The sequence below is a fragment of the Neomonachus schauinslandi genome, chromosome 1 (assembly GCF_002201575.2).
Source record: "Neomonachus schauinslandi chromosome 1, ASM220157v2, whole genome shotgun sequence".
Lineage (NCBI taxonomy): Eukaryota > Metazoa > Chordata > Mammalia > Carnivora > Phocidae > Neomonachus > Neomonachus schauinslandi.
Genome location: NC_058403.1, coordinates 182,842,758 through 182,865,325, shown reverse-complemented (window position 1 = coordinate 182,865,325; position 22,568 = coordinate 182,842,758). Strand labels below are relative to the sequence as shown.

The 22,568-nt window shown below is 41.4% G+C and overlaps 1 protein-coding gene across 1 annotated transcript in view; it reads right to left on the bottom strand.

The window, feature by feature from the left end:
* Nucleotides 1-22,568, bottom strand: part of ADAMTS9 (ADAM metallopeptidase with thrombospondin type 1 motif 9) — a 161,558-nt gene that overhangs the window by 121,331 nt on the left and 17,659 nt on the right. The window contains exons 4-11 of the mRNA XM_021694923.1: nt 11,010-11,299; nt 8,764-8,847; nt 8,550-8,665; nt 7,598-7,638; nt 7,385-7,490; nt 2,642-2,788; nt 1,266-1,407; nt 181-276 (exon numbers count right to left, since the gene is read on the bottom strand). Of these exons, the coding sequence (XP_021550598.1) occupies nt 181-276; nt 1,266-1,407; nt 2,642-2,788; nt 7,385-7,490; nt 7,598-7,638; nt 8,550-8,665; nt 8,764-8,847; nt 11,010-11,299 (1,022 nt within the window). The remainder of the gene's footprint in view (nt 1-180; nt 277-1,265; nt 1,408-2,641; nt 2,789-7,384; nt 7,491-7,597; nt 7,639-8,549; nt 8,666-8,763; nt 8,848-11,009; nt 11,300-22,568) is intronic.

Sequence of the window (22,568 nt, the reverse complement as noted above, 5' to 3'; positions counted from 1 at the left end):
TAATGTAAGTTTTCACAATTTTCAAAAGTAAAGTTGAACCTGTTACCCCCAAAAAGTATTATGCATGCTAAAACACACTGTATCAGCATATACTCTAAACAATGGTGACTAAGCCGACAGCTAACATTTTGCCCATTTCTGCTGCCCCAAGACAAAAGAACGGATTGGGGTGCTACTTGCCTTTCCAGGCTCACACTCGGTCCCATCTGCCCAGGGCGTGTGCTGAGTCCGGCATACTCCATCCACATTATTGCACCAGAGTCGTCTACACTGCATCTGTTCAATTCGGTTAAACAACAAGTCAGTGACAATATGATTAGATGATATGGAACCAGGCAAGGATTGCCAACAAGATAGCATAGGTTAGAAAGGGACATTTTTTTTTCTTGGTGTGATGAATGATAAAATATTCCAAGGGCTACAGAGAGCAGCCCATGAGACACATTTCTATGTCTGGTAGGACTTCAGGTGGTGTAAAAGGGGGATGTTTGCTATCACGAGTAACACAGAAAGGAATATAATCGTGGGAAGGTTTCACTCAAACATTTTTATTATTTCCATGGAATCACTGTACTTGCCAATTCACCATGTTATCTCCTAAGTCTCTCCCACCAAACCAAGCAACCAGAGACCCAAAGGAAGAGAATGGGGCACCTCAGAGAAGCACATTTTTTTTTCCATTTGCATCCTGATAACCACTGGGTATCACTGGTTCAAGTGCCCACAACACACACATTAAAATATCCCACACCCCCCAGTTGAGCTACCATCAGAAATGATTTCAAGCCTCACGTGGTCTTAGGACACAGCCCTGACAAGCCAAAAGCTAAAACAGGGAAACAGGTTTGTCTCATGAATGACCTTTACTGAATCTAGAAGAGTCCCTATAATAAAGGTCACCTGGACAAATCAGTGGGGACGAAAGGAGACAAGGAGAGGAAAGGGCTGAGCTGTGCCATTACCAGCCCTGTAACCCTGTCCTCTGTGAGCCCCAGTTTCCCACATGTAAAATGAAAATGATAACGACATCTTCCTTTTGGGCTGTCATGACAGTGAAGTGAAAACGTGCAGGTGAAGCACCATCTAACAGCGAGCACTATCACTGTTGATCGTCATCATCACTACTACTATTGTCATTAATTGTCAATGGACTGTTCTCCACTTTGCCACCAGTGGTCTATGTTAGAGTGAGAAGCCTGTGGAAAACTGAATTAAAAACATCCAGAATCAATGGATGAGGGCAGAAGTAGCCCCCAAACACTTACCATATATGGGCACACCTGAGAACCTGGTCCAAAAATCAGTTCACATTGTTTATTCACGTTGTAGAGGAGGCCTGGCAGTTGGGGAGGCAAAGGGTAGGGTCTGGATTCAGGTTCATTCAGCAAACACTCGCCGTAACCAGTGCTATGGAAAGCAGAAAAATACAGATGGTGAGAACCGTGATGAGAAGGGGCTGTCAAAGGGTCCAGATGAAAGTGAAGGCTATCCCACCATTTTAAAGGTAGAGAGCATAGTTCCTTTATCGAATGTGCTTTATTCTTTACATCCCAGGCTAATGTCCAGAAGCTGAAACTCTATTTCTGGAACTTGTTTATGGAACTCTGGCTCTCCATACAACACAGTCAGTAGGAAATACGCAACTTTTACAGCATTTGCTGCTTTCAGGGCAATTATCTGTTTGTTTTTTTACCCTCATCTCCAATAGATTGTAAGCTTCTTAGGGGCAAAGATAGCGTCTTTTTCATCCAAGCACGGGGCTCAAAAACACCATAGCAACAGGTCTTTAGTAAATGTTTGCTGAGTAGAAGAGTGAGTAAATCAACAACTATAAGAAGACACACATCAGGTCATCTGGTTAAAAAGAAAAACAGCAACCCTCCAGTTCTTTGACTTTTCTGCAAACACCTCTTCTGGAAAATTCACACCTGGTGAGTTCTGATTAATAAGCCCCCTCTTCCCTGTGGCTGGAGAAATATACACCCGGTGACCTTGGACAATCACTTAACCTTTGGTACATCTGGGAGAGAAGAGCAATAAATCTGTGACACAGGGATATTGTATAACGTAATTGGATCTTTGAGCTGCCTGGCAGGAAGCTTAAAAAACAAAACAAGAAAAAGAAAAGAAAGAAGGAGAGAGAAAGAGTGAGGGAGGGAGGGAAAGAGAGAGACAGAGAAAGAATGTTCTCAATTCAACAACCTGATGGTCTGTGTGATTTCCATCCACCCACATAACCCTCTTTGGGGTCATCTCACTACCCTCCCCTTTTCGGAGCCAAAATTATTAAGTGAGAGCCACATGAATATCTGTGGCCTTCCCTCATCGTGTAATCACATTCATGGGCCCTTCCCCAAGACCCGGACAGACTTCAGAGCTTTGCCAAGAACGAAGCCACATTTACATATTCTCTTTAAGATCCTGGCCTTTTCTTGAGCTCAGTTTGTAATCTTCAAAACTCTGGCCAGGAGAGGAACTGCACAGATGTCAAAGAGTATTTTTTTTACATCCTCCCAAGAATGTCAACAAAAAAATAACACTCCAAAAGAATGCTTGACTCAACATTTTCTTTCCCACAATAAGTTCACTACACGGAGACCAGACACTAGAAGCCCGGGCTCAAAGAAAGTTTAAGTCTTACTCTAAAAACTCAGTGATATATTTTCGACTACATTTTGACCACATCCAGGGGTTGGTGTAGAAGTTCAACGTCGGAGCCATGACGTGCTGGGGACTCTTGACTCCTTCCTCCTTGCACTTGTTGTTGTCATCATGAGGCATGTTAAACCTAAGGCCAGTGAGACAAAGACAGGAACATTAATAAATACCAAAGTACCGGGCTATTATCACTGCTTCAAGAAGGCATCTATCTAAGAGAAAAACATGAACTGCCTTCTGCATTATGAACAGGAACCCACATCCTGGGGAGCAGGAGAAAACTTTCTAGATGGTTCAAGATGGAGTGGAGCAGAGAACGTAATTCTCACCCAATTTAATACAAAGTGTCTTTAATGTATTAAAAAAAAAGATGTACAGTGGCCCATTATCTGGGTTAGGTGTCCTTTTTGGAATTGCAGATGCTCTGAGCGTGCTGTAGTTGGTGCTAGAATACAGTAGTTGAAATTCCTAATAAACTGTTAAAGGCCAATTTATAGAGTTAAGAATTCGGCAAGTTATGATAACACTGTGAATATAAAGAGTCTGTCAAGTGTCAAACCTTGAAGCCAAAAGCTTTCTAATAAGAGGCTCACTATGGGTCTTGGCATCTCCTCCTTCTGGGTCAGGTTGACAAATGATATAGCTGTGTAGGTATATCATTATAAAGGTATGCAAAGTTCATGCACAATAAACCCATTAAGGAAAGCTGCAAGCATGGAAACCAGAAGCATGCCAATTCAATTGGCTTAACGCAGACGGGGCAAATAGTTTCATGCTTCCTGCCAATGCCAATTGATTGGTACTGGCTTCCTAAAAAGTTGGGCACAAAAGGATTCTTAAACTAATCCAGGTTCTGTCCCGAGAAAAGACTATGATGGAGGGCCAATGTCCTCTCGGGCCTGGGAGGGAACTCAGCAGCAGCATTAACACATACTTGCCATTCTTGGCTTCGCCCAGGGAAATGGGGGCGGAAAATGATAGGAAGCATTTCTCAATCTAGAAACATCAATTCTATGACCCACATGCCATTCTCAGCTCCGGTAATGAACTCAGAGGCGCTGTCCTCTCTGGATGACTCCCCAGTCACAAAATTGGTGCATGTGGCTAATTTTGCATTTAGGGGGGAAATCCCCTCCACTAGTTCATCTTGCAATAGGGAAATCAGTGAGCCAGACAGAAGTGTGTAGACTTGTTTCGCATGCATCTAAAAGCTGGGATAAAAGCCTGTCAAGTCCATTCCATTCATTTCTCTTGGGTTTGGTTTTTTTCTTCTTCTAAAACAACTTGGGCTCCTCAGTAATTGCCTGATGAAATAATTGCCAGATGGAAATTACGAGATAGAAAACCTTCATCAGTCTAGGTTAAAATGAATAGTGGTTCTTCATGCTTAAGAGTCCATTTTCTTAAAAGAATGACTGCTCCCATTTCCCGTTCCCAGCTGCAAAGTCAGTGTCATACCTACACCAAGAAACCCCACACAAGCAACACGCCCAAACATTCGTTGTTTGTTTTTCTGTGGTGTGAAGGAGCTGGTGTTTACTCATCACCCCAAACATGCCTAGATAAAATCAAGTTTATTTCATGACATCAACAGAAAACTTCTTTTCATTCAAATGTCAGGCACCTTTGCTCACAGCAGGGGCTAGACAATATTATTCACTGAGCACTTCACTAAAAAATAATAACCAAGACTTTTTTTTTTTTTTTTGCATTCACAACGTACCAGGCAATTGTGTTAATTGTGTTAGATGCTTTATTTCATTTAACTACCTTATGTGAAAAGTGCTATTACTACCCACATTTTATAGATGAGAAAACATGAGTTGTAGAGAGATTGAATGACTTGATTAAGGTCACATGGGTGATGGGGTGAGGGAGCTGAGATTGGAAACCACTCCAGTCTGATTCTAAAACCCCTGTGTTTTGGAATATATATAAAGCATATTCTCTCCTGTTAGACAAATTGTGGAGGATTTGTCAGGAAGACTGTGAAAGGACTTCTGTATCCAGCAGAGTCAGTTATTTCCCAAATTCCTCCCAACTCAGATTTGGTGCATCTAGAAGCAGGTACGAGAAGGTAGGAGCTGCTTTTGAAGCATCCAATGATACTCAACAAATACAGGATCAATTCCTTTTTTCTCCCCAACAGGGTTTTATGTTATCAGAGAGTCATGACTGTTAACAACTTAATGTTTAATCTTTAAAAAGTTCATTAGAAAATCTGCTACAAAGTACTGTAGCAAATTTAAAAACAAAGGATATTCATTTTCTGTTAAATATAAGCAAACCTAACTATATGAGACAAAGCATCAAAACAAAAAGAATTCACTAACAGGCCAGAAATACATTTTTTGTTTAGCTAATAACTCTCATCATTCACCAATTATTTCATTTTTTAAAAATTTCCTGATACCCTTGAGATGAGGTGCATATATATTAGCCCCATCTAACAGTGAGGGAAACAACATACATTTTTCTCAAGTCAAAGAGAATGCAGAATTAGAACAATTCAGTCCAGAACTTGAGTATTTGGCTCCCAGCTGATTTCCCTGTTAGAGCTGGTACCCCAATATTACATGCTGGTACCCCAACATTAACAACTAGACTTTGAGCAATTTAGTATTTGCTAAGGTTGTTTGACAGGGAAACAATATCTACCATGTGGTGATTATGAAGTTTAAGGGAACTAATGTAAATAAAAACTCCTAGACCAATGCAAACGACATGGTTTTTGTGGGGGGAAATGTTTGTTAACTGTATGGAACTATACAGCTGAGGCTCCTCTATGGCTGAAAATACTCCGTTTTGCTAATCAAAATTCTCACTTTCCTTAAAATGTCAACTTCATAAACTGGCTGTCCTAAAAGGAGTTTATAAGCTCTTGTGAGGAAGGAATTAAAAGGAAATTAACTATATTTCTTTATAGTATACCTTTCTTAACCATAGATTATGGCTAATTGTTAATCTGTTAATCACACAAACTCTCACCCTTTGAACCATTCCTATCTCTCACTTCCCTCATTCTGGTCTCTTGAGGCAGGAATGGTTGCCTTGTTGAAATGCCACCCTATTCTTCATGGTCAAATCTACACCTCCTATTCAAAGGTCTAAAGGAATTTACTAGACTTTACGCAAAACAAACAAAAATCCCCAAAGATTCTATTAAAATAAGTTTGGGAAAACGGAGTTAAACAGAACTAAGCAGTTTATTTTAATACAGGACTTGTCAGAGCCTTTACTTTATGTCACTGAGCCTTGTGACTCTAAGCAGGGCTAGACCAGGAAGAAAAAACAATTTTTAAAAATTACTTGACTATAAACCTCCTTCCCCCCTCCCCCAATAGACCATTCTCTTGGAATTGTGCTGGAGCCCTTGTGTATCGGGAAACGGTGGTGGGACCAGTTTTCAAACTGAGCTCCAAGAAATCCTTGAGTTTCACAAAAATATTTCCAAAGCCAAAAGGACAGAGAGGAAGCTGACTAAGCAGGACTCTGGCCCACCACAACTGCTTAATGAAAGCCATGCTGCTTTTGTGCTATAAATATTGGGCATCTGACAGTATTTCCTTTGGAGAAAAGAAAACAGGTGTGCTCCTAAAATGTGCTTCAAAGTTACTAGTTTCAAAATATACCCATTATATGTTGAACTAAACTGGAGATGCCTCTATATATGCATCTTGCTTTACTTCTAGAATAGCCCACTGCACAATGCATATATATGCATCTTGCTTTACTTCTAGAATAGCCCACTGCACAATGCATATATATGCATCTTGCTTCACTTCTAGAATAGCCCACTGCACAATGCGTATATATGCATCTTGCTTTACTTCTAAAATAGCTCACTGCACAATGCATATATATGCATCTTGTTTTACTTCTAGAATAGCCCATTGCACATAGGTGCCTTCAAAAAGCACTTGTTGAATAAAAAAGCTTGCTTAATAGATTATTTACCTCTAAACAAGGTTAACACTGACATGTAAATCGATATACAACTATATCAGTGACATCTGTTGAGAAAATTATTTTTAAAAGATATAGTATGAGTAATTAAATCATTCTAGAAAGAAAACAATGCAGATCAAAAATCAGAATAATTTCTAGTAAATTTACACTGTTTCACCCCATGTTCTAGCTATGCTCTGTTTCTAAAGAACAAAAAGGAAAAGCCAATTTCATAATGACCACTAAGTGACCACAGTTAGGAAAAGTTTTCTTCTCTGTATCTTTGTTCAATCTCTTCTCTGAAAGAGGGACATCACTGTGCCCAGAGGCTAAATGTCTGAATGAAAGCCTTATCTATCGATAGCCAGGAACAATCTGGATTTGCGAAAATCTTATGACCCAGGGCAATGAAGGGAGACCCTCCCAGATAAAGATGTTACTCGGGAAAGTTTCCTACGCTAATGGATGCTCTGCTTCAGTGGGTGGGCTGGAAAGGCCCCATTCCTCCAATTCCAAGCAGGAAAGGAGAAGACTAGATGTTACATCGTAAATGTGTGCAGTTAAACCCAAGACGCACGTCAGCTATGGATGAAGAGGGGGCGTTGCATGACTCAGCTTTCTAGAGTCAACTAGGTTCGAGGATCTTCAACCCTGAAATTTCTGTTATGACTCAAGAAGTGCCTTACCCTCTCTCAAATCAAGGGGATACTCATTGATGCAAAGGAAGAAAAGTTTTAGGTCACTCGGAATTAAATGAAAACGCAAAAAGGAAACATACACATGGCCCAGCTCATGGGCTATGGTGAAAGCCGTACTCAATCCGCTGTCTTCACTAATAGAACAGCTTCTGTAGGGATCACAGATGGTACCCAGCTCAGCAAGACCTGTTCAAAGGAAAGAAAAGAAGGGTTTACTTGAAAAAGCAATTGTGGCTTGGAATAAAAATGCAGGAAACTGTTGTAGCCACAGAGGATGCACACAGCGGACTCACCTAAGGTGTCACATTTGTCATGAGCTCTGCAGATATCCTGTCTGAAAGCAAAGCAGACTTAGGGCCATGACAACACCAAAGAGTAAATGTCAACACAAGTAAACACTTGACAATCTTCTAGGCATTCACAATAGTGCCCCCATCGCGGGGGAGGTGGTTACAAAGACCGAACTGAGGAGGCCAAGGGTTTGTAACTCAAAAAATCTTGGGAACCAGTGACATAAGGATTAAAAGCTACAACAAGAGGGCTTCTTCTGCCACAGGGGTAGCTACAGAGCAGGTGAAAACCTCTCCAACCTGGGCTTTCCCTCCTACCATGATTCTAGTTTCTTCATGAACGTTCCTGAGAAGGCTCAATGCCTCTCATGTCAGTTCACGTACGAGTAAGTGACTGTGACTATCTCCAACATGGCTGAAGGGAAATACAACCAGGACAGCACTCCTCTTTGTTGCCCTACATGGCATTTTAAGTATTTTTGAGTTCGTTGCTACCATGTAAAAATTGGAAGATTTCACTTAAAAGAAAAATCCGTATTTCTGACTTCTTGCAAAATCACAGAAGTTGGTGACACTGGACACCTTCGTGGCATGGTAACAACTAGCTCCATCTGAACAGCAGCTGCCTTTGGTCTAAGGGCGTTTACTGTTGGGCCTGACACATCTCCTGCCTACTGGGCACCTATTGGCTCATACTTCTCAATCAGGGGTGATTTGCTCCCCTCACCCCCAGAGACATTGTTGGTTGTCGCAATCAAGAGGAGAAGTTGCTACTGATAGGCAGTAGGAAGAGACCACAGATGCTGCTAAACATCCTGCAATGCACAGGGCAGCCTCCACAATAGTGCTGACGTTTGGGAACCTTGTACTAGGGGCTGGCTACCAAGAATATATGACCTTGTCCCACCAACATGAGTGGAAACCGAAAGAGCTGATGAATGAGAAATCCATATACCTCGTTACAAGTACAGCAGTATCGTGCTGGATTCCACCTGGAGAATTCTTCGAGTGTTGCCACTGGCAAAAATTTTTTAAAGTTGTCTGGGCATTAAAAGAAATGGAAGGTCCTTCCTAAATGCAGAAAAGAATTATGATTGGCCCATTGTACCACCACTGAGATATGCCATTTCGGATACATATACAAGAAAGAAGAAAAAAAACTTGATTACCTGTTCATTATGAATCACAACTAAGTTCACAATAACAATATTAATTAAATTTCCAATACTTGGGTCTTTATAGATAGAGGCTACCTGCAACCGAGATAAATTTTTCAAGGTTAATTGTGAACTCTGTGTAAGCAATAAGCAATTCACTTCTTATGCTGGGGCTCTACCTCTTGCCACGTTTCACACAAACATATGCACTTTGTAGTTTTGAATTTGCATTAGTTCAACAAACATTTCTTAAAACTCTCTTTGAAAAATTCATAGACGGCAGTTTCAGATAAGAATGAATCCCAACAAGTTTAACTTTCAAAGTGTTTTCCTTGGAAATTGCATTGCCACACAACTTAACAGTTCTCTGTGCCAAAACACTGGATATTCATTTTTGAGCAAGCTCTTTCATCCCAGTTGAAGTCCCAGATTGCCCAATTATGGAATCTCACATTGACCATGTTGGCTAATACAGTTGTTCTTCATGTTTACCTCCCATTTGTGTTCTTCACAACCTGGTAGCCTGTTTGGTTTGGTTTGGTTTTGCTTTCATTATTATCGTTAATTATGAGAGCTAATGTTCATTGAATGCTTATTGTGTACTAGATCCTTGCTGAAAATTGCATATGCATTTGCATTTAGTCCCCAGAGCAAAACTCTGGTCTAGGTATCACAATCTCTGCACAACAAGTGAGAAAACTAAGGCTCAGAGAATTTAAGTAACTTTGCCAAGACTATAGACAGCGCTGAGTGGCGGAGCCAGAATGCTCAAGCTACATCAATTTGACCCAAAATCCAGGCTCATAACTGAAATTCTTCTGACAGGTCTGAATTTATGGGCTGGAAATAGACTTGAGTCTGGGCAAGGTGTGATTAGGTTTTCCTCTCCCTCCTCCAGGACAGGAGAGGGCTGGGGCCTGGGGGACTGAGCATGGGGAAGGGAGGCGAGGGGGGAGTGCAGGGCAGGCAGGTTGAGGAGTGGGGTGGGGAGCACAAGGGAGTGGTTCACAGCAGCGAGGGGGAAAGACTAGGAGAAGCACAGGCCAAGGAGAGGGAAGAAGAACTCTAAAAGCATAGGTCCCAAACATGGTTGCTTTTCACATCCTTTTGGGGGAATTTATTCAAAGTACGTTCCCGTTCACATAAATTAAGGTCAATCCATTGGAATAAATGCTGTGTTGAGTCTTAAAATGAATGAGGGTAGATTGTATGGGCTGCTATAGAACAATCTCCAATGTTTTTAAAAGGAAAGAACAATACATAAAACAGTGTATTAGAATGTTCTATTTTGGTTTGAGAAACGTTGTATGTGCATACATATTTAGTTGTGTTGTCCAATATGGTAGCCACTTGCCACATGTGGCCACTGAGCACTGGAAATGTGGCTTGTGGCTTGTCTAAAATAAGATGTGCTGTTGAATGTAAGACACACACTGAATTTTAAGACTTTGTATGAAAGAAACTAAAATATCTCATTAGCAATTTTTGAAATGACAGCATTTTGACAGAAATTAATATACATCATTAAAACTAATTTTACTTTTTTTTTTTAAAATTACATATGTGGCTTGCATTATATTTCTACTGGGCAGTGCTGGTTAGACACATATGCAAAAAAAAACTTTTAACGGTGGTTGCCTCCTGGAAGGGGCCAGGGTAGGTAATGACACTTCTTTTTCATGACTGGTCTTTGGTTCTGTTTGATTTTTTTTTTTTTTTAATAATGTAATTCTATTGATTTTTCGATTCAAAGTGAGAGTAGGAAAATAGAAAGGGAGAGATCCTGTGGGCCTCATCCCAAGGCCACTTAATTAGACCCATAGCTGGCCGTGCAAGTGTGTATGTCAGACAAGGAGCACTGGGGTTGGGAAGTGGACCATCTAGAGGTCACATGCAGTCTCTAAGCCACTTACTAGCTTCAAAAGACCATGGGCAAGTGGCCTAACTCCTCTGAGGCTCAGTTTTCTTATCTATAAAATGGGGGTGATAATCCTACCTAGCAGAGTTGCCAGGAGGATTAGAAATGATGCCTTTTAACTACGAAGCCCATTGCCTAACAGAATAAACACTCCACCCTGTCCCCATTATTGTTATTATAAAAAGGCAACCAATAAATCATCTGATGTTCTCTTCAGTCACTTGCCTGAATCGTTGAAATGCCAGCCCTGAGAATGATCCTCCAAAGCACTGGGTGGAAACCCATTTCCCAATGGCACATTTAGGGACCTCATAAATCACCTTCTTTTGAATGTACTTACAATTGACATTAGAGTTAAAATATAGTGTTGAAGGTTTGTTCCGTGGTATACAACCATTTTGTAGTCCGCCACCACCATCACTTCTACAAACCGTGGGTAGGATAAAAAACGTTTTGTTCTTCTGTGGGTCCTCTTATCCCTGGTGCTGTCCGTCTTGTTGGCATAGGCAGAAAGCGCCTTTGTTGCTAAGCTGCTTTTTAATATCGCCACGTCATCAGCCAGGCTACGCCTCTCTCCCCATCTTCTTGTTCTCATTTTCCTCTTGTCTTTGCTGTGACTATTTTTGTGTTCTGTAACAAATCAGAGGGTATGCATTACATTTCAAACCACTTCTCCTTCATATTAAGAATTTAATTTGCCACATCTTAAAAGATGATGCCTCTGTTGTCAAATTACGTACAAAATCAAGTTCTACACACTGTGGACTCTACGGGAGAAACTCAACCTGCACGCTCCTCTAAATGACTAAGGACTTGAAATTAGCTTCCCTGGAAGTTTCCATTAATGCTCACTTAAGGTATTAGAAAATCAGGCAGGAGTTTAAGGGAAGCAATTGCCTATGACTCTTTTCATTTGGTAACAAAAGTCTTGCTGGAACGTAACTGGCTTCCATTCATTGTTCTTTGCCATAGATACAGTAAGGGCCAGCACAGGTACTGGGCTTTACAGAATGGAAATGGAGATGTTTCCTATACACCACTTTTGCTATTCAATGAGCTGCAGGATAAAGAGGTCTGAGAGGTGGCCAGGCTAACAGACAATACACAGGGACTCTAGAAAACGCATGACAAGGTATTTTTCTATTACCTCATGAAATCATTGTTTTACATGAAATGTAAGAATAGAATCACTGCTATTTGTCACCTCTGATCTTAATTAATTTAGTTCAGGGCTCAGTTAGGGAAGTTGATTAAACTCAGAGAAGATGAACAGGCCATTGAGGCCGTGATGTGCAATGCCAGATTCTGACTCTTGCCTAGCTACGTCCTCAGTTCTGTACAATCTGGCTGCTCAAAGTGTGGTCCGCGGACCAGCAGCATTGGCAGCCCCTATAAGCCTGTGAGAAATGCAGACTCTCTGGCCCCACTCCAGCCCCGATAAATCAGAATCTCCAGTTTAACAAAACATGTTAATGTTTTGGGAAGCGCTAGTCCACAATGTGGCTTGAAGCTTGTGTTGCTGGAGAAAATATTCATTTTCGAAGTCATCAACCACACAACAAACAGAATAAGCATAAAAGTGCCTGGCTCTGAGTAAGAACAGAATTTAATCTGTTATCTTTCCTATCATCTCATAAATGGGCTTTAAAGTTTTAATGCCAGCATCCTATAGTCTAAAACAGGCCACAGAATCATACACCTGACAAGTGTGCTTACCTAAGATACAAAGAAGAGAGTTTATTGCACCAATAACAACAACAACAAAGGTTAAGCCAGAAGTGGTTTCATATTTGAAGGGTTCAATATTTGACCATAAAAACCATCGCTAAAACAACCCATTTAGGCCAGGACGTGTATTTTGCCCAAGTTGAGTGTTTTACCAGGTGTTAAAATAGTGAAATTGGTCCACACTGTCAAACAAGTTATATGTAGCCATAGATCACATAACTAGCCCAAAGTCTGGTACACAATAGGATTCCATATAATATCCTTTTCTGCCGGTCTCTTGTGAGTATATCCATGTATATTACACCCACGCCATATGGGTATTTAGGCTGTCCATTTTTAAGTCACCAAATGACTATGGAATACATCCTAATCAAGTACCTACTATGGGCCAAGCATTGAACTAGGCTCTTTTGTGTATATTGTCTCACAATTCCTCTCAAAATGAGAAAATTAACCTCTACTTTACAGATGAGGAAACTAAGTCTCAAAGAGATTGAGCAACTTGTCCAAGGTCACATAGCAGGAAGTGGTGGTTTGAGGCATCAGACATGGATTTGATCGATGCCCTAAAACATGCTCTATTTGATCAAGATTTCTCAAGAGCTAGGGATTGAAATGGGCTCATGGTTTGGTTAAATCTCAACTGAACAAAAGAGAGCATGTGGATATTTTCACAAAGACTAGCTTTTTACAATAGGTGTGCGGAGGCCATGTTGAAAACTGCGTGGTTTTTAATATATTAAGAAACAATGTCATTGGGGCTCCTGGGTGGCTCAGTCGTTAAGCGTCTGCCTTCAGCTCAGGTTGTGATCCCAGGGTCCTGGGATCGAGTCCCACATCGGGCTCCCTGCTCTGCGGGAAGTCTGCTTCTCCCTCTCCCTCTGCTGCTCCCCCTGCTTGTGTTCCCTCTCTCGCTGTGTCTCTCTCTGTCAAATAAATAAATAAAATCTAAAAAAAAAAACAAGAAACAATGTCATTCATTTTATGAAAAGCAAATAATCCTGTTTATTACGTCTTCTGGTAAAGGCTTAATATAATTACTATAATCAGTAAAGTTTCAAAGGCTTTAAAGTCTCTCTTCTCCTACTTTCTCTAATTATTTTGTGCTCTAATCTTTATTATTTTCTTCTCTCTGCAGGCTGTAGTTTTGTTTTCTCTTCTTTTTCCAGAGAGAAACTCAAGCAGACTCTGTGCTAGGCACAGAGTCTGAGGTGGGGCTTGATCTCACGACCCTGAGATCACGTCCAGAGCAGAAACCAAGAGTCGGATGCTTAACCAACTGAGGCGCCTAGGTGCCCGCCCCCCTTCCACTGTCTTAAAGGAGAAGGTTAGATTACTGATTTGAGATATTTCTTCTTTCTTAATAGAGCCATCGATAGCTCTAAATTCCCCTCTAGGCACTGCTTACCTGCATCCCATAAATTCTGGTATGTTCTATCTTCACGCTTATTCATCTCAAAGTATTTTCCAATCTCCCTTTTGACCTACTGGTTATTTTAGCATGTGCTGTTTACTTTCCACATATTTTTGAGTTTCCTATTTTTTTAATGTTTTTGATTTCTACTTTCATTCCACTGTAGTCAGGGAAGGTACTATGTATTCCCTCTATCCTTTTAAATGTATTGAGGTTTTTTTTTTTTTTTTTTTATGGCCCATTGTATGATCTATTCTGGAGAATGTTCCATGTGCATGTCAGAAGCATTTGTATTCTGCTGTCGCTGCACAGAGTGTTGTATAGATATCTGCTGGGTATAGCTGGTTTATAGTGTCTTTCAAGTTTTCTATGTCCTGTTGGTCTTCTGCTTCCCTGGTCTAACCATTACTGAATATGGGGTATTAAACTTTCAACAGTTACTGGTGAATTATTAATTTGTCCGCTTAGTTCTGTCAGTTTTTGCTTCATGTATGTGGTGCTCTGTTAGGAAGTGCATCTATATTCATAATGGTTAAATCTTCCTAGTGAACTGGCCCTTTTATATTATAAAACATGTTGGCAAACTTTATCAATAAAGTAATGTGAAAGAAGCCAGTCAGTATATGAGTCCAGTCATACAAAATGTCCACAAGAGGAAAATCAAGAGACAGAAAGATTAGTTGCTGGAGGTGGGGTGGTGATATGAGGGGTTGGTAGCGAAAGCGTACAGTGTTTCTTTTTCAAGTGATAAAGATGTTCTAAAAATGATGGTGATGATGGTCACACATATCTGTGAATACACCAAAAGCCATTAAATTGGACACTTTAAGTGGATGAATAGTATGGTATGTGAATTTTATCTCAATAAAGCTGTTTAAAAAAGAAAATATATCAGTTTGTGAAAAAGAAATAATCTTTACTTAGGGTCTTCTATAAATATTTTGATTTATCAGGTTTAGTTAGAGAAAAGTACAACTACAGTGAGAAAAACACTCAGGAAATGCCGTATTCACTCTTTTTTGACCACTCACGGGGAAAAATATACTCTCAGAGACTCACCAGAGGGGACTTGTACATGGGAATATCTGAATGGGAATCCAGGCACTAACTATAAACAAGGGTTACTTATTTAAGTAACAAAGCTGAAGAAATTCAGGCATTAATCACAAAAAGACTACAATTTATAACAGAGAACAACGCATGTAAGTTCTAATATACCTGGAAGACATTTCATTCACAAGTAATCTGTGTATCAAAGAAATAATTCAGTCTACTTTAGGTGGCATGAAAAAGCAGGAATAAAATTACTTCTTCAGAATCAAAAACATCTTCGAATATATAACAGTTCCCAGTCTTTTACCCGTCTGATCTTTTATCCTAATGAGTTAGAATCCTAATTAACAACCTAATTAGCTCAACCAATTTCAAACACATTATCCATTTTAACAGGCAACTTTTAATTTAACATTAAAAATAGTATGAGCTTTAAAGATTCAAATATTCACAATGGCTACAAACGCATGAACATTTTTCCTGAGAACTGAAAATATAGAAACTATAACTTCTATATAAATATAGAAAGTATACCTACTCAACTCTCTTGCCTCTGAATAGAATCTATAACAACAGAGAATAATTTCCACCAAGGGACATACGGTGTTAAGATAAAATGAAAATCATCCACATTCCTCTTTAATGACCTTGTAGCATAATAGAATTGAGGCTAGTGTTTCAAACTGGCAATGCCAAAAACTTTGCTATTAGGTTTTTTTTTTTTTTTTTAAGATTTTATTTATTTATCTGACAGAGAAAGACAGCGAGAGAGGGAACACAAGCAGGGGGAGTGGGAGAGGGAGAAGCAGGCTTCCTGCCAAGCAGGGAGCCCGATGTGGGGCTCATGACCTGAGACGAAAGGCAGATGCTTAACGACTGAGCCACCCAGGTGCCCCAACTTTGCTACGGTTTTATCAGAATCGGCTATCTACATAATGAAATTTCACTCTGGTGGAAATCACAGTACAAATTGTGGATTTTTGCTCTTCCTTTCTTTTTTTTTTTTTCCCCCCCACACATAGCTTTACATATATCAGTACTTTTTATTGAGATATAATATATAGGGGCTCCTGGGTGGCTCAGTTGGTTAAGCGTCCTACTCTTGATTTTGGCTCAGGTCATGATCTCAGGGTCCTGGGACTGAGCCCCGCGTCGGGCTCCACGTGTCTGCTTGAGATTCCCTCTCTTCCTTTCCCTCAGCCCCTCCCTGTCCTCTCTCTCTTTAAAAAAAAAGACAGAGTGAGATAATTTATATAACCATAAAATTCACCCTTTCAAAGGGTATAATTCAGTGGTTTTTAACATATTCATAAAGTTGTGCAACCATCACCATGATCAGATTTTAGGATATTTTTATTGCCCCAGAAAGAAACCCTGTCCCCATTAGTGGTTATTCCCCCATTACCTCTCTCCCTCCAGCTCCTAGAAAACACTAACCTATGTTTTCTATCTATGGATTTGCTTATTCTCTCACTTCATACCAATGGAGTCCTACAATATGTGGCCTTTTGTGACTGGCTTCTTTCGCATTTTATTTATTCACTCTTTAATTGGTGGGCACTTGGGTCTAACAACTCAATTGAATCATACTGCTATGAACATGCACATACAAGTTTTTGTGTGCCCATGTTCACATTTCTCTGATGTATATACCTAGAAGTCAAACTGCTGGGTCATATAATAACTCCGTGTTTACCATTTTGAGGAACTGCCATATTATGTTCCAAAATGGCTGCACCATTCTCTTGCCTCTTCTTAGACTTCAAATATGACGCTTAAAAGTAGGAAATCATTCTTTCAAGGTTGTTCTCCTTTGAGGAGTCCTCAAAAATTAATTACATTTAGTTACCTAAATAACTTATGAGCAACCTGTCCTAGTTCCAATCTTAAAATAGCATGTTGAATGAAAGAAGATATACAGATGGCAAAAAAGTGCATGAAAATATGCTCAACATCATATATTATCAGGGAAATGCAAATTAAAACAACATTAAGATACCACCACACATCAATGAGAATGGCCCAAATCTGGAACACTGACAACCCCAAATGCTGGCAAGGATGTGGAACAACAGGATGGTGAGAATGCAAAATGGTACAGCCACTTTGGAAGACAGTTGGTCAGTTTCTTATAAAACTAAACACGCCATATGATCTAGCAATCATGCTCCTTGGTATTTACCCAGAGGAGATGTTCACAGAAAAATCTGCACATGGATGTCTATGGCTAATATTCGTAATTGCTAAAACTTGGAAGCGACCAAGGTGTCCTTCACAGTAGGTGAATGGATAAACTGTGGTAGCACCAGGCAATGGAATATTATTCAGGGCTAAAAAGAACTGAGCTAGCAAGCCACGTAAAGACATGGAGGAACCTTAATTGCATACTGCTAAGTGAAAGAAGCCAATCTGAAAAGGCTCTACGCTGTATGATTCCAACTATATGACATTCTGGAAAAGGAAAACTAGGGGGACAGTAAAAGATCCGTGGTTGCCAGAGGTTGGGGCACAGAGAAATGGATAGACAGAACACAAAGGATTTTCAGAACAGTGAAAATACTGTGTATGGAAGCATAATGATGGATACATGTCATTTTAAGCATTTGTCCATATCCACAGAATATAAAACACTAAGAGGAAATCAAAATATAAATATGGACTTCAGGTGATTACGATACAACCATATGATATAATTATGATATGTCAATGTAGATTCACCAACTGCAACAAACGTACCCTCTGGTGAGGGATGCTGATAATAGGCTATGCATAGGTAGGGGCAGGGGGATATATGGGAAATTTCTGTACCTTCCTCTCATTTTTCTGTGAACCTGAAATTGCTCTAAAAAATAGACTTAATACCAAAAAACCCACGAAAACCCAAAAAAGCACATGATACCTCCAAAAATTAAATGCACATTTGCATTCAGAGAAAAATGCAACACTTTGCAAGTTGCACTGCGGCACGCACAGGTGCACACATTTAAGCAGGTTGAACAGCTCTCCGTGGCATTAAGGACTCATCAGAGGCACTCAAGTTGTAACACTGTTTATCAGAAAGATGAGTTAAGGGCGCCTGGGTGGCTCAGATGGTTAAGCGTCTGCCTTCGGCTCAGGTCATGATCCCAGGGTCCTGGGATCGAGTCCCGCATTGGGCTCCCTGCTCCTTGGGAGCCTGCTTCTCCCTCTGCCTCTCTCTCTCTCATGAATAAATAAATAAAATCTTAAAGAAAGAAAGAAAGATGAGTTAACATTGGCTTTTACAACTGTTCTGGCCTTGCTGACCAGTAAGGAGAAGCAGTGATGCTTACACCAGCACAGCGTTCTGACACCTCATGCTCCGAAGGGAGCAAGCTTCAAGCCCTTTTTGCCCTTGGGCAAATAACTGACTCCCATTCACCCTCCATTCTCCCAGTTAGAAAGCTGGATAAGAACGCTCCCTAGGGGCGCCTGAGTGGCTCAGTCATTAAGCGTCTGCCTTCGGCTCAGGTCATGATCCCAGGGTCCTGGGATCGAGCCCTGCGTCGGGCTCCCTGCTCTGCGGGGAGCCTGCTTCTCCCTCTCCCTCTGCCTGCCTCTCTGCCTACTTGTTCTCTCTCTCTATCTCTCTGTCAAATAAATAAATAAAATCTTTAAAAAAAAAAAAAAAGAACGCTACCTATTTCATAGGCTTGCTCTGAGGAATAGTTGGAGATCATGCATATAAAGTGCCCAGCAAATAGGAAGCAACCCATAAATAGTGTTATGTTTTCTCCTTTTTCCAACTCATCAAGTCTGAACTAAAAGGAACCATTTCAGGGAGAGTGACAGCGTAAAAATATTTTTCTGGATTACAGTAACAATTCTAAAGACACAGACTGTTTATATCCTTAAATGATCTTTTCTAAGTCACTTCTCTGGATCTCAGTTTCCCTGACCTCTTAAATGGCATATAAATTTCTGCTGCTATGTTAAGGTGGTCTTGAAAATTAAATAACAAAGCGTACAGAAAATTCCTTATATATTGGGGCGTCTGGGTGGCTCAATCAGTGAAGCACTGGCTCTTGATTTCAGCTCAGGTCATGATCTCAGGGTCATGGGCTCTACGCTCAGTAGGGAATCTGCTTGAGATTCTCTCTCTCCCTCTCCTTCTGCCCCCTCCCCCTGCTTGTGTGCTCTCTCTAAAATAAATAAATAAATCTCAAAAAAAGAAAATTCCTTATGTATTATAAGTTGAATTTTAAAAATTACTTCTTGAACACCAGTTTTATGCAGGGTACTGAGCTAGATAAGTGGAAATAAACAACAGCAACAACAAAACAAAAATAAAACTTGGGGCTAATCCTTAAAAAGAAAGAATAGAAATTTAAGATGGTCTCATTATTTAAAACCTCACAGTAAACAACAACAACAACAACAAACTGTAACATTTGGTTATTTTTTGGTAAAAAATATTTTAAATGAGCTTCATGTCACATTGCCATGTAATTGAATGCGTATTATATTACTAAATAACTGGAATCATTTTAGAAAATAACATCCAGGCCTTGTTATTCAGCAGTTACTCATTGAGAGTTTCACATCCACCGGGCCTGGGCTAAGGAGATTCAAATGTTAACTTTAACAGTTGGGAAGTTAATTATTGCTCTCTATTTTCATAAGGTTTATCAAAATTTAACTGAACTTCCTTAAGGCACTGAGCCACCTTGTGACCTCACGGTCCGAGTGGGCACAGAAGTCACAGCACAGAACCCAAGGGAAGACTGGCCCCCCTTCTGCTCCACCCTGGCTTGACAGCCAGAAGGAAGCTGGACAGGAATCCCAAGTGGTTTTGCACTTGGCTTCTGGAGGCGGACCAGCCCAGGCTGGTGGCCCTGCCCTAGTGCTACTCTAAGCTACCCCTTTCTGCCTCAAAGGCTCAGTTTCCCCACCTGTAAAAGGAGGATAATAACAGCTCCTTGAAGGGTTAACAGTGAGGATAAAAGAGACGGCATGCAAAATGCCCTCAGCGCAAAGCACACGGGAAGGATCCATGAAGTAGTCGTGTGCAATCTGTAGGACTGAAGATGTTGATATGAAGGTTGCTCACATAAAACAATGCTATTTCAGAAAGAATCTTCTACAGGAAAAGAGGGAAGTGGGGGAGGGAGACGCAGTCCCTGCCTCCCGGGAACTCCCGTCCAGGAATGTGCTCACGCGGGCTGACCGGGACAGGACACAGCCTGAGATGGAATTGGACATAAACACATGACACCAACGCTTGCACCTCTCCACGGCTCCGACAGCTGACAACGTACAAGGGAACCCAGAGTAGAGACCCATGCCAGTTCCCCGGGCTGTCTTTGTTCTAGTCAGATCTAAGATCTGCAATGAATCAGGTATGCTCAGAGTTAATGACGCCTTCAGACAGGGATTCCGCAGGCGAGAAAACGCAGTCTACTGGGACCAGAGGAAGATGGATAAACAAGCACAGTGTGGGAAAAAGAAAAAGAAAAAGGTAAGACATAAAAACAAAACAGCCATAAAACCAATGAATGTTCTAATAATAAAGAACAATGAGTTTCCAGCAAGTGGGTGGGGACGGAGCTTGTGGGGGGAACTGTCCTATAAGAATGAAAACTCACCAACGTTTCATTTTTTTCAGGGTCCTCAACTTGCTAGCCTTAAAAACAACAGGGAATCCCTAAATGCTCATGAGGGTCATGTCCCCAAACCCATTTCTCTGTACACATGGTGAGCTTTGGGGAAAAAACAAGTGGCATGCCCAGGGTCTAGTGATGCTCCATGCTCAGCACTAGCAGGGAATGGGTACGTGCAAAGGGCAGCAGTGGAAGAGATTTTGCTGAGACTCCTTTTAGCTGGCCAGAACCTTTATGAACGACGTTTCCCTGAGAGTGGTTTATGGAACAGTAGTTCCAGAACGTATTTCTGAAAACAAATAATGGAAGTTTGCAAAATATTCCACGCAGCATTTACATCTGGGACTTCCTCCATGCTCATTAGCATTTTAAGACCTCCAAGAAGTCTTGCAGGAAAGAAACCAGTTTACATTTGTTTAACCATGTAATTGGGAAACCGATGGGCTCTTGGCTGGCTTATAGGGCAGGTAGGTAGTGGGGACTGACCCAGTCCTGGAAAGATAATGAGATGGAGAGAAGTGTACTGAGGGGCTTTCCTTTCCGGGTGTTGGGGGGCGGTGAGGAGGTGATGTCACTGGAATAAAACACTCGAGAAGCTTCTGTTAGAGTTCAAGGGGCTGTGGTTGGTTGTGGGTCAGGGTGGTGGGAGGCATGTCTGAGGGGCATCCCACCATCTCCCAGGGGGTGGGTGCCTCCACCCAAGGGAGGGTGGTCAAATTTGCTGACTCAGGCACTATACTCAAAGGTCCTGCTCCCCCTTTCTCATTCAACAGCTTGCATCTCACTCAACTAAAGCTGTAACAAGGGGCTGCCGTCATAATAATACAGCTGACATGTGTTGAGTGGGCTCCTCTGCGTCAGGTGCTCTTCTAAGCACTTTCTGTGGATTAACCAGATTACTCCTCACAGCAACCCGATATGGTAGGGACTTTGATATCCATTTCCAATTGAGGAAACTGAGGCACACTTGAACTAACTTGAACTAACTTGAGAAAATAGAATATCTATTTGAGGTAGTGTAACAAGCTGAACATACCCAGGCCTGCATTTCACTAAGAGACTGTTTGGTTTTGCTATGAAGATCCTGCAAAATACTCTTGTGGGAATGTTGGTTGTGACTCATTCCATCTCTTAGCAGTAAGGGGAGGTTGGCCTTTTTGGCGGGTGGGGCGCCGGCTGCCCATGGCCACCCCACACGACCTGCAGGCCGCTTTCGATGGCCGCCTCCCAGGCCCCTTGGTGACAAAGTATGGGATCTTCTGGGCCACACTCTCCAGGAGAAATAAAATGTGAGCCACACATGGGAGTTAAGCATTTCTAGTAGCACATTTTAAAAACACCCCAAGAGGACCAGATGAAATTAATTTTAATAATATTTTCTATTTAACCCAATATATCTAGAATGTTATCATTTCAACATGTGGCACTAGCCACATTTCAAAGGCTCAGAAGCCACATGGGGCTGCCGGCCACCATCTAGGATGGTACATTCTAGATGTTTGCAGAGTGAACGCCGGATCCAACAGGCTTATTCCTGATGAGGTTGGGTTTGGGACTCGGAGGGACCTGCATTGAAATCCCAGTTTCCCCACATTCCATCTGTGTGATTTCAGGCAAGTCATTTAAGTTCTTTGTGCCTCAGTTTCCTCATCTGTGCAATGGGGATAATAATAGTTTCTCTCTAGTATGGTGGTGGGGAGGATGAAGTGACCTTATACTCATAAAGTAACGAACCAGGGCCGGGGCAAAACGCTCTAGGGGCATTGGCTAGGGTGTCTCCTGACTGAGGCTGAGCACCCCTTCAGGCTGCTGAAATGAAGTGGCTCCGGGGCCTGCTGCTATCTGACACTTCACGGCAGCTGTAGGTGGCTCCAGGCTCCATGTGGTGCCTGCGGGGGGGGTCTGAGGTATCACTCCCATATCAGAGATTAAAGAGCAGTTGGCGCTGGAACTCTCTAAAAAGGCTTCTAAGCAACTCCTAGGGAGCATATCTCCCACATTCCTTTGACACATGTCTCCCAGTTTACACACGGCTGAGGACTAGTTTACCCACCACAGCCTGGAGTACAAATCCGTTCTCGTCCTC